The 18,284-nt window shown below is 37.4% G+C and overlaps 2 protein-coding genes across 2 annotated transcripts; both read right to left on the reverse strand.

Annotated features, from left to right (window-relative positions):
• LOC104586593 (G-type lectin S-receptor-like serine/threonine-protein kinase SD2-5) lies at window positions 1-2,454 on the reverse strand. Its single transcript, XM_010243878.1, has one exon. It carries the CDS (start codon window positions 2,452-2,454, stop codon window positions 1-3), a length of 2,454 nt encoding a protein of 817 aa, XP_010242180.1.
• A 6,582-nt stretch (window positions 2,455-9,036) lies between these two features.
• On the reverse strand, window positions 9,037-12,051 carry LOC104586549 (G-type lectin S-receptor-like serine/threonine-protein kinase SD2-5). The gene has a single exon (XM_010243817.3). The coding sequence runs from the start codon at window positions 11,804-11,806 to the stop codon at window positions 9,239-9,241; it is 2,568 nt and encodes an 855-aa protein (XP_010242119.1). The 5' UTR covers window positions 11,807-12,051; the 3' UTR covers window positions 9,037-9,238.
• Window positions 12,052-18,284: the final 6,233 nt, after the last annotated feature.

Here is an 18,284-nt window from a genome sequence, read left to right on the forward strand (position 1 = left end):
TCACCTGGGTCCTGACAGAACTGAAGGCATGTAAGACCTAGTTACTTCTGCTGCTGCTACTGGTAGAGCTGATGAGAAGCTATAGTCTAAGTTTGGTTCGACATCCATCACGCCTTCTAAGACCTTCACCACCACAGACATGGATGGCCTTCTGGTAAAATCAATTTGTAAACACCATGCTGCAAGTCTCATCATTTCCACAACTTCCTCTCCATGCAACTGCATATCCTCACTGTGTTTGTCAATCATATCAGCTAGTTTCCCCTCCTCTGCCTTCCTTTTGAACTGACCAATTAAATGTATACCATCCTTTGGTTGAGAATGATCCAAATTTTTTCGTCCACACAAAATCTCCATGACAACAACCCCAAAGCTATACACATCTACTTTTTCTGTGATCACTGAACTCAACCATTCAGGAGCCAGATACCCAGGAGTCCCTCTCATTGTCGTCACAACTTGGCTCTGATTCCTATCAATAAGCTTAGACAACCCGAAATCAGAAACCTTGGCATTGAAGTTCTCATCCAAGAGGATATTTTGAGGTTTAATATCCAAATGGATTATTCTCTGTCGGCATTCTTCATGGAGATAGGCTAGTCCCTTGGCTATGTCGAAGATAATATTCAATCTGGTTTGCCAACCAAGGGAAAACTCCTGTTTTTGGTTGAAGATCCATTTGTCCAAAGATCCATTGCACATGTACTCATAAACCAAAAGCCTGTGTGATTTCTCAGAACAGTATCCTATTAATCTCACTAAATTCACATGGTGAATGCTGCCAATCGTCTCAACCTCTGCTAAGAATGATTTCTTCACTTCGCCTAGACCTTCTAAGCACTTCACAGCAACTTTGGTACCATCGCCCAGAGTCCCTTCATAAACTGATCCAAATCCTCCTTCCCCAACCTTCCTTGAAAAATTTTCAGTCATGTCTTTCAATTCCTCGTAGGAAAATCTCATGGGCATTCCTGGTACATGATGCAAATCATCCTCCTCACCTTCATCAGCATCTCTTATGTTCCTATATAGAATAACCCAGATGCTAAAACCCAGTAAAACCAAAAAGAAAGCTCCAAGACTGGATCCCAAAGTGATTGCTATCTGGCTTCTTTTCTTTTTTGATGAGGATTTCTGCACCTTAATGAATGCAAATGCACTATAATTAGTGATTTGCTTATTGTTGGCCATGAGGGAGAAGAGCTTGGCTGGTAAAGAGCAATTCCCTATTGAAGCATTTTCATAATACTGAAAGAAAGCAGCTTTGCAGGAACAGTTCTTCAAACAAGACTGTTTGCAACTCTCCATACTTGTATCTGTAATATCTGGACAGTAAGCAGCATTAGTGAAGTAAGTAACGTCGTTGAGCTTTAGAAAAATGTGAGATTGAGAAGATGGCAGGCAAGATAAAGGAGTAATTTCAGAACACCCCTTGTTTGGTTGCGTCTCTTCTAATGGCGTAAAATAGCTTGCCTCTCCATCAGTTCCTTTGGGACAACTACACTGTCCATATGAGCAAAGACCATAATTCCCACAGATCGTGGGATAACCACATATTCCTAAATCCATTTTGTCCGTCAGCACATCCTTCACCGGCTGCCAACCATCTAACCAATCCCAAGCACTCAAAAAGCCATCTGGAGTGAACCGCAGGCGCGATGCTGGAGGAGAAACACGCGTTTCATTTTTCTCGCTTGAGTACATGGTAATACCTCCTTTCGAGAATATCACATAGCTCAGTTTTCCAGGGAGCGAGTGTTGGAAATAAACCTGCGGAGGATCCGACTCGACGAAAGCAAATATACCTTCACTAGTAACAGAAATTGAAAACAAACCTCGACTCCAATTCGTCCAAGAGACACTAGCCGTGAGTCTCTGCCCGGCCACCATCTTCTGCCCAGGGACCAAGGTGTCTGTTGGGTGATCAAAAGACTGCCAGATGGTTCGGTTCGTTTTGTCGAAGAGCACCAGATTTCCTATCTTGGTCATCTTCAATCCAACGACGGGCTTTCCAGCTGTGTTAGTTGACCAAACCAAACTATCATCGAAGTCTCGCAAGATCAAATCTCCATCTGCAGTGAGGTTCAACGTTGCATTTGCTCCGACGGGCTTATCCCGGTTGGCAGACCAGACTGGTTCACTCTCCTCCAGTATAGCCATGCCGGTAACATTGTCGATTGGGACAACCAAGACAGCGAAGAGGAACGAAGTGCAATTACCATTGCAATAGAAGCCACAGGCGAAACGAGGATTCTGATCAATTCCTGTGATGAGAATGGGACTCACCAATACCTTGTACCCACTGTCGTATACCACAGAATGGGCATTAGAGGTGATGTTGGTCCAGGAACTGTTGAGATTGGCCGTTGAATTATCTAAAGCTTGCCCGTTGATCAAATAGCAAGAAGAGAATAGAAGAAAGAGAAGACAACCCATGATCTTGCTAATATCCATTGTCAATGCTGATAAGCAGATTAAAGTGCTTCCAAATCGAAAGAAAAAAGTATCTCAAGTAACGCCAAAATAAATGAGAGAGGAAGCGGAAAACAGAGATGTATGTAGAAGGTTTAATCAAGTTTGAAATTGTTACAGGCTATGAAGCCTGGTAAAGCGTTGAATATTTGATATAACTTGTATGAAATCAACCAGCCATTAAAATTTTCAAGTGCTGCCATACATAATATTAATTTTATATATGGCCCCTTGTGCCTCATATGTCTAAAGTCAACTAGATAATTCAAATTCCAAATGCCCATCCTGGTATTAGAGAAAATGAAAGCAAAACTATGAAAAATCAAGCTGTTGGTTTTGGTTATTCCTTCGTTTAATTTACATAAATAATTATAATTAGGGAAAATTGCTGATTAGTACCTCGTACTTTGGGCTAGCTTAGTGTCACTTTGGTCCTTGAATTTAAAACGCAATAATTCAATACTCAAACTTTTAAAATGTGTCATTTTGGCACCTAATTGTTAATCAGTTGTTAAGTGGCATTTGAAAAGACACAAATACTCTTCAAGTGTCACCTAATTTTCTTTATCAATCATCCAAACATTGACAAAAAATTAACAGTTGATTCCAAATCCTTGCCTCTTCTATTCAAGAAAGTTGGGGTCACTAGAATGCCCATTAAGATGTGGCCCAAACTTTCTAGAATAGAAAAGACAGACGTTTGGGACTATTCCTTTTTTTGTCAACGTTTGGGTGGTTGATAAAGAAAATTATATAATACTTGAAGGGCATTTGTGTCTTTTCAAATGCCACTTAACGACTGGTTAATGGTTAGGTACCAAATTGGCACATTTTAAAAATTCAGGTACTGAATTGTCACATTTTAAAGTTTAGAGACCAAAATGGCACTAGTCCCAAAGTACAGAGTACTAATTGGGAATTTTCCCTTACAAAGGTGGCGGTTTAATATAAAATCGATCTCATTACTCAAGACTTAGCGAGGAAGAAACTTTTCATATATAATAGTAATACATTTAACTTATATGTACAGACTACAAGTCAATTCCTCCCCCCATAATCATTGATAGAGCTAGAAACTCATTTATGGAATTTGCTTCGAGTTTTGATAGTAATTCAATGAATGATCCTAGTAAACAATTTATCCTAGTGAAGTGGATAAATCCAAAACTTGATGAAATCAAAACAAATTTTGATGCTACTTGCATTAACAACCGATGCACCATTGCTTGTGTGGCCAGAAGCCACCTTGGCCAGATTTTGGACTTCAAAGCCTATGAAATAGGAATTATGACTATTAATCTTTCTGAAGCTTGGGCTGCCTGGGAAGCTCACAATCTCACTCTCAATTTCAACAAAAAATCCATCAAAGGTTGAAGAGCTAAGTGGACCTCTCCCAGGAGACTTAGAAGGATCATCAAAGGTTGCAGGTCTTTGGTTAAGAGGAAGGATGGCTTCATCGAGTATGGTCACACCTATGAGGAAGGTAATCGGGTTGCTGATTGGCTTGCTAACTGTGTTCATTCCAATCATATTTCTTATCCTTCGTTGCCCTATTCCTTAAAGGTTATATCTTGTGCTAACATTTGGGGAAGAGCTACCCCCACTATGTGTAGCTCCTCTTTTCTTGTTTTTATCAAAAAAATAATCTAGTCATGACGTAAGGAAATTAAAAAATGATAAAGAAAAGTTCCCCTTAACCTCCGGTGCGGAGTTTGGAGTTTCTTATCAGAGTTGGCAGATCCTCGATTGTTGATTCTCGTTGCTGATCAGAGCATATAGCCATCGGATAATTTGAAGGCCGACCACTAAAGTTGAGCAAGATAGGCAACCCATGAACTAGTTGGTGTCCATTGTATAATTAAACCTAACAAAAGGTTCAAAGGGAGTCTAGATCTACTCTTCATTGAGCGCACTTCGCACTGACCTCACAGCATGTCCTGGCCGCACATCGAAAACATCATCGAGAACATCTTCTGTACTTATATTTATTATTCATGGAGAGATGTTCCCAATACAAGGAGGAATGTGGCTAGGAGGTCGGTGTGAGGCACACTCTATGGGGAGCAGATCCCAAGGAAAGACAAAATGAAGCAAATGCATATATCTATCTATCTATCTATCTATCTATCTATATATATATATTGGCTAAGATTGAAGTGGGGCTAAGGCCTGATTTAAAAATTATGGGCCTCATGTGGGGTCAAACCTGGGCTTATACTAAACATAAAACCCAAACCTGGGCCCAAGACTAGAAATTTGCAAGTTAGGCCTATCTTTGTTAGTCATGATGTGTCATTGTTTGTATAAATGATATTTTTTAGGGTAAATTACAAATAGGAACCATGCACTTGGAAGTAGTGATACTTAAGGTCTTGAACTTTTAAGTGCGACATTTTAATACCCTAAACTTTTAGAAATATACACTTGAGTTTGACTCTGATAAAACTAATATTATATTGAGGATAAAATTACAAAAATACCCACATTCAGATTTTTTAATTGTTTTTCATTGTTCCATTCAAATGCTTTTATTCTTTGTTGAAAAGAAGTATGGAGATAGTTTCATATGGAAAAAAATGAGTCAAATAAAAGTTCAAAGAGAATCTAAACATGGGCATTTTTGTAATTTTCCCTCATTGTAACATCATTTTTTTTTGCATCGTGACATCATTTTTAACAGAGTTGGACTTAAATTAATGTATATTTCTAAAAGTTGAAGGTACTAAGGCTATGTTTGGTTTGAAGAAAAAAGTAGAGAAAGACCCTACCTTTCCCTTCCTTTCCCTACTTTTTCCTTCAAACCAAACACAACTTAAATGTTTCACTTGAAAGTTCAGGCCCTCAAGAGTCATTACCCCCAAAGTACAAGGTGCCTATTTGTAATTTACCCTATTTTTTATTTACTGGGCTAGGCTGGGGCTGCATCTGAATCTCAGTTAGATATCCACGAATCGGCCAGTTTGGTTTGGATTTAGCTCTTTTTCAGAAATTCTTAGAGGTAGTCTTTGCCTAATTAAAATAGTGCTATCGTGCTAAATCCACAAACAGCTAATTTCACAACCTTAAAGGCTAAAAACACCCATATGTAATAGTATGTTGCTGGTAATGCGATAACAATATCTTCAATACTATGTTTTATGTACTGTACTATGTATAAAGGTAAATGCTTATATACGTGTGCAAGTAAAGAATAAAGACATAATGGAAAATTACTTATATACCCTTTTAAAAACGTAATTATATATATGTACCTTGTTGATGTTTCAAACATTAAGTCTAATAGATAATACTTAAAGGACAATAGTGTCCTTAACTGTTTATTAAATTTTTAAAACATGCCATTCTCTACCTTCTCTTCTTCTTTTCTTTTTTCCTCCCCTTCCTCTCCGTCTTTCTCCTTTCAATTTTTTTTTCATCATCTAGTTTTTTTAGGTGTGTCCCTTGTAAAAAAATTAAAATAAATTTGATATCTCCTCATTTACTTTTACTTACAAGCAATGAAGGAGAGAGAGAGAGAGAGAGTGAGAGAACAATTGGGAAGCAAGTCGCCATGGGAGGAAAAGAGAAGAAGATGAAGGTAAAATGGGATTATGAAAAAAATAATAAGCATATGTAATGGCCCTAAATATTTTCTTAACATATGGCCTATTTGCATATATGATATGATATGTCGATTTAACTTTGGATAAATTATTTAAACATCCCCTATAGTTTTCTAACAACTGTTTTAACATTTCCTAAGTCTTGATCTCTCAAAAATCTCTCTCCACATTTCAGATAAGTTGTGCCAATAAACCCCATTTCATAGTGAATGATTAGAGGATTTTTTTTTTCGAGTAAAACCGATTTCTCCCCTCTCCCTCCCTCTCACCAAATCTCTGCTTGTTTTTGTTTTTTCATTGATGATATTTTTGCATTGTTATTGTTATTATATTATTTGTGAATGGAGATATAAGGGTAACTTTATAATTTAACACTCCTTATCTATTCAAACTAATCAAAAGGATAAATTTATATATTTATCCAAAATGTAAAGGGGGATTTTGGAGAGATCAAAGTTCAGGGGAGGTTATACAAGGGAGGTTTAAGTAACTTACCTAATGATCTACACCAGAATTAGGCCAAGTATTGGCATTATATGGTATGAATAGATATACATATGCATGACTACCACACTATAGTACAAAAATATAATATTGTAGATTTTATTATCATATTATCAGTAATGACATGTAAATGAGTAATAATGGAACTGTAAATCAAGATATACTTAGAATTGGAAAAATCAAACAAAGATGGAAAAACTATTTTGAAAAATTAATAAATGAATAACAGAGAGTGCTAATGTAGGAAAATCTAAGAATACTAGTAGTGTTAAAAACCTTTATAGAGTTAGACCTATTGAAATAAAAGATGCACTAAATAAGATGAAGAAAAAAACATTAGGACCTAATGGGATTTCAATAGCTAGAAGTATGGAAAAGTATAGGAGTGGTAGATTTGTTATGATAAGAAAGATATTTAATAAGATAGTAAAAGAAAAGAAAATGCCTAATGATTAGAAAATAATGGTATAGTGCCTATATTTTATGAATAAAATATAATGATTAGAAAATGCCTATATTAAAGTTATGAATCATACTATAGTACACATTGGAGGGGCTTGAAGAGCTCAAGGTAGACGAAAAAGGACATGGTAGAAGTAATAAGAAATGATTTAGGCACTAATAATTTAACAGTGGATATGACTTTAAATAGAACAGATTGATGAAACAAGATTTGTGTAGCCAACCCCATATAATTTGGAATAAGGCATGGATTATTATTATCATTATTATTAATGTTCTGTTAAATATGGATGCTTTAGGGGGTGTTTGATATCATAATTTTCTGTGATCTATGCAAATGATAAAAAAACTACCAATTTAAGGGGTTTAATATGAATTGTTGCTTAAATGATATCAAAGACATTTTTAATTCATTCCTAACTACATTATGTTGGATTTCTAGAGAGCTTAATTTGGTTGCTAGTTGATTATCTAGGGTTGTAGAGGGTAGACGTTTTAGTATACTGAATTACTGATAGCTCCATCCTATGTAGTTTCTACTAAAAAAAAAGTTGAATTCATAAGAATGCACAGACTGGCTGCTTTGTGGTGCAGATTGGTTAGTCTGGCTTGCCAATCAAATGTACTTGTAGAGCCATGATCTGAATTTTAAGCCCATTTGTTAAGTGGGATAGGCTTGGGCTACCTTGTTAGGTTTAATGGGTCGATGTAAGAAAATAAGGACTTATTTATTGGGCTAAGCTCGGTCTTTAACGCATTAATCCCTACCAGAAGTTTTTGCTTGGGCTTACTAAAGCAAATGCTGAAAATATCTCCTCAGCTAGGCATAAATTGGCTGCTGGTGTTGGTTGACAAAAACACAATAGAAATCTTCCTCACAGAGTGCTTCACACACCGAGCTCACAGTATGTGTCAGCCACACATCGGGAACATCTCCCGTACGTGTATGTTATTATTCATGGAAAATATTCCTAAAACACAGTGGGGTGTGGCTGTGAGGAGAAAATCCCAAGAGAGATGTCCTAGATGCACATCGAGCCATACTTGTATGTTATTATTCATGAGAGATGTTCCCAACAGACAGTAGGATGTGGCTGCGAGGTCGAATATTTTCTATATCAGATATGAATCTTTATGAGCCTTATGCAGAGCTCGCTCTCTCTCTCTCTCTCTCTCTCCAGCAGAACAAAAAACTTTGCAGCCCTGCCTTTCATGCCTCTGCCTGCACGATTTCCCCTTGGTTAACAAATAAACGTAATTATGAGGAAACAAAAAACAAGATTTCTGCATTTTTATTTTTTCATTTAGTAGATTTCTGCATAGCAAGCAAAGAAATGATGCAAACAAGCTCTTCTAAGTGACTACTGGTACACTTGTATAAATGTCAAATATATCAGGCTATATCTGAAAAAAGCTTTGGCACTATGATCCTGTAGCCTAACTTGTACAACCTACTACTATCTACTATCCCAAGAATTTCTCATTTAAAATCAAATAAGGCTATTTTTACCCTCACTTCTGAAATGAATAGGCCATGTTGTGGAGATTACCCAATAACTTCAGAAGCTCAAAGCAAGAGAAAGGGCTAAATTGAGTTTGCATTCTTATGAAAACATATAAATCAGAAATATTAAAACAGAGAACCATGAAGCTGGGAAACATAATGGTAAAATGAGAAGTTGGGACCTATATATTAAGAGTCTAAAGAGATCAAACCCTCATAAGACCAATGATGGCATCTAGCAATATACTTGCTGAAATTTTAATTTTAGTAAGAACTAAGAAGTGATTGTGTGTGTCAAGCATTGCTGTCTTCACCCATATATATCATTAAAGGAGCAAAATATGGAAGGTTCCATTAGGTTGTGGGAGCCTGCTCATTCATCATTTTAATTTGTTTGGTATATTAGTTTTGGTCTCCCAATATGAGGTAGTTGGATCTTTCCTTGTACTCTTTTACCCAATTCCTATATTATTTAAACCTGTTATTTGTGAAGGTGTCTTGTGACCTCAGGAGATGTGAACTAAAAATTCCAATTTATTAACAGAAAGATAGAAACTGTAAAACGAAACTTTCAAAATCACAGGTGAAATTTATTTTCAGATAAACAAATGGCTGATGGGGTTCCTCTTCACTGAAAACAGAACAAAAGGAGCAAAGTATGAACAAAATTGATAGTGGTTAAGAGTCCCTTCCTTCACCTTGGTCCTGACAGAACTGAGGGCAATAGCGGAGTGGAGCCTCCGAAATCGACCTCCTTGTGGGCTACTGTGGCTGCTGCTAGTGTTGGAATTGAGAAGTTGTAATCCAAATCAGGTTCAATATTCATTACCCCTTCTAAGACCTTCACCACCACAGACATGGATGGTCTTTTGGTAAAATCACTTTGTAAGCACCATGCAGCAATCCTCATCATTTCCATAGCTTCTTCTCCATGTAACTGCATATCCTCATTGTATCTGTCAATCATTTCAAATAGTTGTCCTTCCTCTGCCTTTCTTTGGATTAGACTAATTAAATGCATGCTATCCTCAGATTGAGAACGATCCAGATTTTTCCGTCCACAAACAATTTCCATGACTACAACCCCAAAGCTATATACATCAACTTTCTCTGTGATCATTGAGCTCAACCATTCAGGAGCCAAATAACCAGGAGTCCCTCTCATTGTGGTAACAACTTCACTCTGATCCCTGTCAATTAACTTTGATAACCCAAAATCAGAGACCTTAGCATTGAAGTTGTCATCTAAGAGGATATTTTGAGGTTTAATGTCCAAATGCAGTATTCTTTGTCTGCAATCTTCATGTAGATAGGCTAACCCCTTGGCTATGTCAAAGATGATCTTCCGTCTAGTTTTCCAATCAAGAGACTGTTCTTGGTTTCTGCAGAAGATCCATTTATCCAAAGAACCATTGGACATGAATTCATAAACTAAAAGCCTATGTGATTTCTCTGAACAAAATCCAATCAGTCTTACTAAATTGACATGGTGAATACTTCCTATTGTCTCAACCTCGGCTAAAAACGATTTCTTGACTTGACCCAAACCATCCAAGCATTTCACTGCAACTTTTGTGCCATTTCCCAGAGTCCCTTCAAAAACCGATCCAAATCCTCCTTCTCCAAGCTTCTTACAAAAATTCTCTGTTGCATCTTTGAGATCTTGATAAGAGAATCTCCTGGGCATTCCTGGTACTTGATGTAAATCATCCTCCTCATATTCCTCCTCATCGTTTTTCTTCCTATAAAGAATAATCAAGATGCAAACTACAATGAAAACAGAAAACAGAGCTGCAAGACTGGACCCTAATATTATTACAGTCTGGCTTGTTTTCTTTTCAAGAAGGGATGGGGTAGGAGAAACATCTGGTATCTGCACCTTAATGAATGCAGACGTATTATACTTATATTTGTTCTTATCATTGTCTATCAATGAAAAAAGTTTGGTTGGCAAAAAGCAACTACCTGCGGAAGCATTGGTATGATACAGAAACAAAGCAGCCTTGCAAGAACAGTTATTCAAGCATGCCTGCCTGCAATTCTCCAAACTCATTTCAGTTGTGTTTGCATCACCGACAAAAAAGATGAAGTAAGTTACATCCTTTAACTCTTGAAAACTGTGATTTTCAGAAGCTTCACAAGACAATGGAGTACTCTCGGAGCAGCCGAGATTCAGCTGCCGATCACTTAATTGCCTAAAATAGCTGTCGTTATTACCAGTTCCTATGGGACAACTGCACTGCCCAGTTGAGCAAATACCATAATTCCCACAAACCGTTGGGTAGCTACACTCTCCATCAGATAAATCTTTTGTCAGAAGATCGCCCACTTCCGTCCACCCTGAGGTCGAATTCCACTCGTAAACTCTCAGATGCCCATCTGACCCGAATTTAATGTACTGCATTGAGGTTGCTGGTTTCACAGGAATTGTATCATCAGGCTGGCGTGGCTCGGCTGACAATATGTAGAGAGAAAGACTTCCATTCAGGAATCTAACATAGCTCGGTCCTGCATCCAGTTTGGTGCCAGTTATCTTCTTCCTGTAGTAAATCTGCTGAGGAGGATCGGATTCAGCGAGAGCAAACAAACCATTACTAGTAACGAAAAGTGATAGGACACCTGTAGTCCAGTTCGAAGATGAGATGCTGGCTGTGAGCCTCTGCCCTTCTACTAGCGTCTGCCCAGGGACCAAACAGTCTGTTGGGTGTTCAAAAGACTGCCAGACGGCTTTATTGTTTCCATCGAAGAGCACGAGATTTCCCGTCTCCGTCATGTTTAAGCCCACGACAGAGTTGCCGGTGGTGTTCGTCGACCAAACTAAAGTGCCATCGACGTCTTTCAAGATCAAATCTCCATCTCCAGAGAGCTGCAAGGTGGCATTTTCTTTAACGGGATTGTCCCGATTGGCAGACCAGATTACTTGTGGGAATCCTGAACTAGGCCTCGTTATGCCACCTCCGCTATTGGTCTGAACGATGAAGATGGCAAAGAGGAAAGAATCACAAGTGCCGTTGCAGTAGAAGCCACAAGCAAATGATGGACCGAAGCCGGCTGGATTACTTCTAAGAAGAAGGGACCTCACCCGAGATCTATCTGTGAAATTAACATTATGGGAAAGGGAAGGGAGGTTATTGGTCCATAAGGTGGAGAGGTTGGCGATGGGATAATCGAAAGACTGGGCATTAGTAATTGAGTAAAAAGAAGTTGGAAGAACCAGAAGGTGATGACAAAGAACACAAAATAACATCCAGCTCAGACTCATTATCTGCACAGAGATAATATGATTCAAATGCTGCTACTAAATCCTTGCACTGAAGAGAGCCAGAACGAATGAAGAAAAAGGAAGAAGCAAAAAAACAGAGATGGAATGGGTCTTCAAATCTATACAGCTAACTAGCTGAGCCTGAAGTTTCGAATTAACGGGTAAACTTTCTATTAATTTTGATAACTTTTCTCAATAAGAAGTTGCAATAATCAACCAAATATAATGAAATCTAAATAAGGCAAATAAATCAGATGGAGAACCTTCTATTAACAGTTTTAGTTGTCAGATTAAACTATAATGCAATCTGATTATCTAGTCCAATTTGACGTGTATTTTAGTTTAATTGAACTAGTCCAATTTGATGGCTCTTAGTCCAATTTGATGGCTCTGACCTCACTGTAATTTAATATATACAGCTGGTAGATCCCACTTAAAATAATGAGTATGCTCAAGGCAGGCAGCTGACGTAGCCTTTTATTACAAGTGGGTTCTATTTAAAATGCCCCAAGATGCTGTTCATTGTTCATCATCTCTCAAATTCTGCTCAATTAAATGAGATAGATTCATCTCTTCCCCCTCCTGATGAATGAAAAAGAGGACCCAAAAGCATACCGATATCTGATACTTTTGTGTTATTCTCTCTTTCTTTTATCCTTCATAATTATGTTACGGTAATAGTTCAGCTTCTTTTATATGGTTCTTTCTAAATTTGTCTCCCAGTCCCTTAAGGCTGCATTTGGAAACAATGCAAATGGAGTATAAATCCTGGTCCAGGGTAAATTTGAATTCTGGTTCATTTTTGCATGTGTTTGGCAACATTACATTTCTGTATTGACAAATGATAGACCAATGCATATTTACATTGATAATAAGATGTAGAAGTACATCAATTAAAAAGAAATAAATTTGCATCCATTACAACTAAAAGTCTGATAAGAAAGTAAATTTGTCAGTATAAAACTAATCCAATTTTACAATTTATATGAACCATTTTACACTTTACATATTTGCATTATTTCTAAACTTGAAGAAAGGACAAACTTCTAATTCTGAAATTCTGATTGAGGAGGACCTGGAAGCATGCTAAAAAATTGGCGTCTGACCGATAAAGTCGATGAAATCTTTGTTGACAAAGGAAAGGGGGAGCTGGTTGAAGATTCGAGTATGATATGGCAAGACAAACAAGGCAACCTGGATCCGAACCCGAATCTAAAACTGAATATGGGAGAACTAGCAAAAGTGAAAGATGCTGAAATAAGTGGAGAGAAAAGGGGGAAGATAGAGATACAAGAAGGAAAAGTTGAAGAAATCACAAAGAAACGAAGGAAAGATCAAGATAATGAAAGGACAAGTTTAGACGGCATAGAGGTAGAGGTCCTTAGCTACTTCAGATGTGATATTGACCAACAAACTCTGGAAGCTTCCAACTGGATCTGGCCGTCGACTTGCGGACAGGTAATCTGAAACCAAAAAAATGATGTTTCTCTATTGTCGAGTTTTTTTACTGATCAGTCAATAGTTAAAATGAATAAATGCTCTTCTTTCCTTGGAACAAGAATTCCTTTGAGTCATACTAACATCGTAGACCAAAGAGGATGGATGTATTGGATCCAAAGAAAGGAGATTGGATGGAAAAAAAAAAAAGGTAAAAGGAAAAAAAAAGGAGAAAAAAACAACCCATCTTTGAAAATTCAAGAATGGGGGTTAAAATGCCAAATCAGTAGATGTGGGTATAGGAGACATAGAAAATTCAACTTTAAAGCTAAGTAGCCTTTATCGAGTTGGAAAGAATTTTTTTCCTATTACATGAATAAAGAAATCTTACGAAAATTGTCTAAGGAAAATAAGGCCACTAATAAAAAATAACACCCAAAGACTCCAAAGGCTGTTTGGGTTAAAGAAACACAAAATTCTAGGCTTGCAGGAGTTGACCCAAAACAACTCCCTCTGCGGAAATGAAAGCCCTCCCCTGGAATTGCCAAAGTGTGAAATCCCCCTTGACAGTTTGTTTAACAAAAGAGGCCCAAAGAAAAAGTAAAGCACAAATTGTTTTCCTCAGTGAAACTAAGTGTAGTCTCTTAGTGTGTAGGAATTTCACGTGTTGGAAGGATTGGAACTGTTGGGGTATAGACTCTAGGGGTTTGACAGGTGGTTTAGCCCTATTTTGGGAAGAAAGTCTAAACATTCAAGTGCTACTAGCAGATCAAAATCTAATTCATACCAGAAATGTGGAATCAAATAATAATAAAGAATGGTACTAGACATTCATATATGGAGAGACTGAAAGAGGTAAAAGAATGCAGTTTATAGGAAAAATAAATTTCTTAGCAACCAAAACTTCATGATCTTGGTGTTGCATTGGAGATTTTAATCAGTTATTTAGTTTGGATGATAAGGTCAGTGGAAAAATGATTAAAGTTAGTGAGATTAGAAGGAATAGGACTTTTATGCATAATTGGGGGCTAGAAGAGATCCAAAGCTTAGGCCCAAAATATACTTAGAATAATAGAAAGGACAAGGAAGAAAATGTTTAAGAAAAATTAGATAGGGGACTGAGTAACTTAGTGGAAAGAAAACTTCCCTAATGCCAAAGTCTTTGTTCTTACAAATCATGGATCGGATCACCTGCCAATTTGTTTGGACACTAACCCAATTAGTTTCAAAATCAGGAAATCTTTCAGATTTGAAGAAATGTGGCTTACCCATAAAAATTGTACAGAGGTTATAAAAGAAGTTTGGGCAAAGCAGCAAAATATCCAATATGAGTTCATGGTGTCAAAAACAAATATGAAAAATTAAGTAGAACCTTGAGGACTTGGAATAAAAAAGAATTCGGGAAAGTCCAACTTTGGATTGAAAAACTTAGAGGGGAGCTTACAATGGAAATGGAAAAAAAAGGATCAAACTATGATCAAGAAAATGTAGTAAAAATTGAAAAGCAATTAGATGAGTGGATTAGAAGGGAAGAGATTATGTGGGCCAAAAAATCTAGAGTAAATTGGCTTAAATTTGGTGATAGGAATACAAAGTTTTTCCATAATCAAACAATCAGAAAAAGAGCAAAAAACAGAATTCTAAAGTTGAAAAATGAAAATGGATATTGGATAGAGAGTCAAGAAAATATTAAATCCATTATAGAAAGCCATTTCCAGAAAATTTATACTTCTTTCTGTCCTATAGATATTGAGATGGCTTTGAAAGGAGTCCAGGCTCTAGTCAATGAGGAGAACAATGAAAACCTTGAGAAAGATGTTTCAGAAGAGGAGATTAAGGAAGCATTGTTCCAAATGGCTCCCAAAAAAGCCCTTGGACCTGATGGCTTCCCAAATTTCTTTTTCAAACCTTTTGGGAGGTAGTAAAGGAGGATGTGATAAAGGATGTGATGATGCTTTTTAACTCAGGTGGGATGAACATAAATCTTAATTCAACTTTTATAGCTCTAATCCCTAAGATTAAAAGTCCAAAAAATGCATCCCATTTTAGGCCAGTTAGTCTCTATAATACTGTTTACAAGATTATTACAAAAATTTTAGTAAACAGAATGAAACCCATTCTAAATGACATCATCTCAAAAAATCAAATTGCCTTTATACCAGGAAGGGCTATTTATGATAGCATCTTAATTGCCCATGAAGTAATGCACTACATGACTCATACGAAAGCCAAAAATCGCTTCATGGCAATTAAGTTGGGACTTTTTGAAGTTAACCATGGAGAAAATGGGCTTTGGTGGCAAATTTATTTCTTGGGTTATGAATTGTGTATCCACAATTACTTACCAACTATTAGTAAATGGTTTTCCATCAAAGAGAATCTATCATCAAAGAGGATTAAGACAAGGGAATCCCTATCTCCTTATCTTTTCCTTTTGTGCTCAAATGTATTTTCAACCATTATTAAACAAAAAGTGGCCCAAAAGGAATTTTCTGGAATTAAAATCTGTAAACTAGTTCCAACATTCTCTCACTTATTTTTTGCATGACAGTTATTTTTTCTCTAAGACAATTTTTAAGGAAGCTAGTGCTCTACTGGAAGTCATCTCCCTTTTTAAAAGGGCCTCCGAGCAACAGGTATAGCTACAGTAGCTACGGACATGAAAAACCATAGCTAAAGCATAGGCTATTGCTATGGACGTTAAATGGTTGTAGCTAAAACTTGATGCTTAGCTACGGTCATTTTGTCCAAAGCTAAATGTCTCCTTGCACGTGGCTAAAAGATAGCTATTATTACGAATATAAATGCCCATAGCTAAAATTAATTGCCTTAATTTTCTAACCGCAGTCCTCTTCATACCCGTTAGGATGGATCACATGCTAAAAAGTTATTGCCACAACCAATCTTCTACGATGACCGTAGTAGTAGATTGTTTAATTCTAGGTTGTGGCGCCTAAAATCCAATCTACTCTCCCCTAAAAATTTAAACCTAGTCTAGTGTTGAACTATCTTCTACTCCATTTCTATTCTTCCCTTCCACAAAAGCGACAATGTGAACAACAACAAGAATATCATATATATTTTTGCCATCTAGGGTTTTATCCCTTTTCTACAAGACCACAAGTTTGTCTGTGGTTAAGACTGAGATTTCTTTTTGCATAGAGTTTCACTGTGGAAAGTCTGCTATGATAGTGGATGGGTGGGAGCATGGAAAGAGGTTGAGATTGTTAAAGATGGATTCTCTAGGCTTCTAGGAGTTGGAACATCTGGTTTGATTCTACTATCAAATAGTTTGACTTTGAGCAAAATCCGGATGAACCCTGTGTTTATAGGAAGACCGGTGAGGATAATGTTACATTCTTAGTTTTGTATGTAGATGACATTCTACTCATTGGGAATGATGTAGGAATGTTAACTATGGTGAAAGTGTGGCTTTCACAGCAATTCTCCACGAAAGATCTTGGAGAAGCCACCTATATCTTGTGACTTCAACAGTATAGAGATAGATCGAAGAGGATAATAGGATTATCCCAATTTACTTATATTGACTAAATAGTCATGAGATACAATATGGAGAACTCCAATAAAGGAAATGTTCATTTCAGGCATTAAGTCACTCTCTCCAAGTAAATGTCTCCCAAGACACCTGAGGAGATTGAGGGCATGAAGGAAGTTCCCTATGCCTTTGCCATAGAGAGCATCATGTATGTCATGCTGTACACTCGGCTAGACATTGCTCAGGCCGTGAGTGTAGTAAGTAGATACCAATGTAACCCAGGACAAGAGCATTGGACTGTTGTGAAAAGCATATTGAAATACTTTCGAATGACAAAAGAGTTTTGTCTGATATTCGATGGTAGTTCACTATAGATTGTCATGTATACTGATACCAACTACTAGTCAAATCCAAATGGTAGAATGTCTACATCTGGTTACATCTTCATGATGGGGTCTTGTACAGTAAGAATAATAGTCCAAAACCCAAGCTGAGCACATTGCCGTAAGTGAGGCTACCTAATGAATGAAGGTGTTCATCTTAGAATTTAGAATTCAGCACATCACCCATTCCACTGTTGTGTGACAACACTGGATATATAAGAGGTTGATGTTAAAAGGTAGCATCAGCGGAGAATATGGTAGACCCATTGACTAAGCCATTGACACAGAAAGTGTTTAAGAAACACGTGAAAAGTATGAGACTACGACTTGTAACCGATTGGACTTAAGTGCAAGTGGGAGTTGTTAAACACGTGGAAAGTATAGGACTCTCTTGCCGGGTAGTGTTTGATCATTATGGGCTGAGAAGTTAAGTGTAAGACTGTTGAGGGTAATACCTGATGGGCTAATCTTGTATTTGACCATAGTCCTTGGGTTTTCATACGGTGAGTGGACCCAAGGACCATTTAGTGTAAATATTGGGCCCATTAAGAGCCCATGGTGATGGACTCAGGGGTTCACTGTCTCTTATAGTGAATTCGACCAGGCCTTGTAACAAAGGCTGGACTGAACTCATGTGGCTGATATGTAGATCAATGTTTGAGTCCCACGCCATACAAAGAGAACCAACTGAGCAACAGGTTAAGGGGTAAGTGAACACATAAGCTTAATGGGCCTAAAGCTCAATTTGAACTGGTTTTAAATTAGTTAATTAAAAGGAGGCAGTTTAGGCTTCCATTAGAGAGAGTGCATTCCCCGATCATTCACTTTGTCCGACAAAGGGGCTAATCCTGTCACTATGATCACCCATTCAGGTGAATTCTCGGACTATCCCAACATACCCAAGTTTTGACCTCCTCTAAGGATCTCACTGATTGATACATCAAAGACAACCCAATCCGACACATAGTGAATATCATAATCGAGTCTAGGATCAGGTGTAACATTCTAGTTTTGCCCACCTGTTTCCAAGGTGCAGGGTAATATTGGAATTTGGTCCAGTTCAGGGTTTCAAGAAAACCCACACTGCATGTACCTCAGGTCTCACCCCAGCAGCTAAGACAAGCCACCCCAACCAACTTGGCAGCACATCAGTGTTAGCCTT

Source organism: Nelumbo nucifera, chromosome 3 (genome assembly GCF_055504915.1).
Source record: "Nelumbo nucifera cultivar China Antique chromosome 3, China Antique-T2T, whole genome shotgun sequence".
Taxonomy (NCBI): domain Eukaryota; kingdom Viridiplantae; phylum Streptophyta; class Magnoliopsida; order Proteales; family Nelumbonaceae; genus Nelumbo; species Nelumbo nucifera.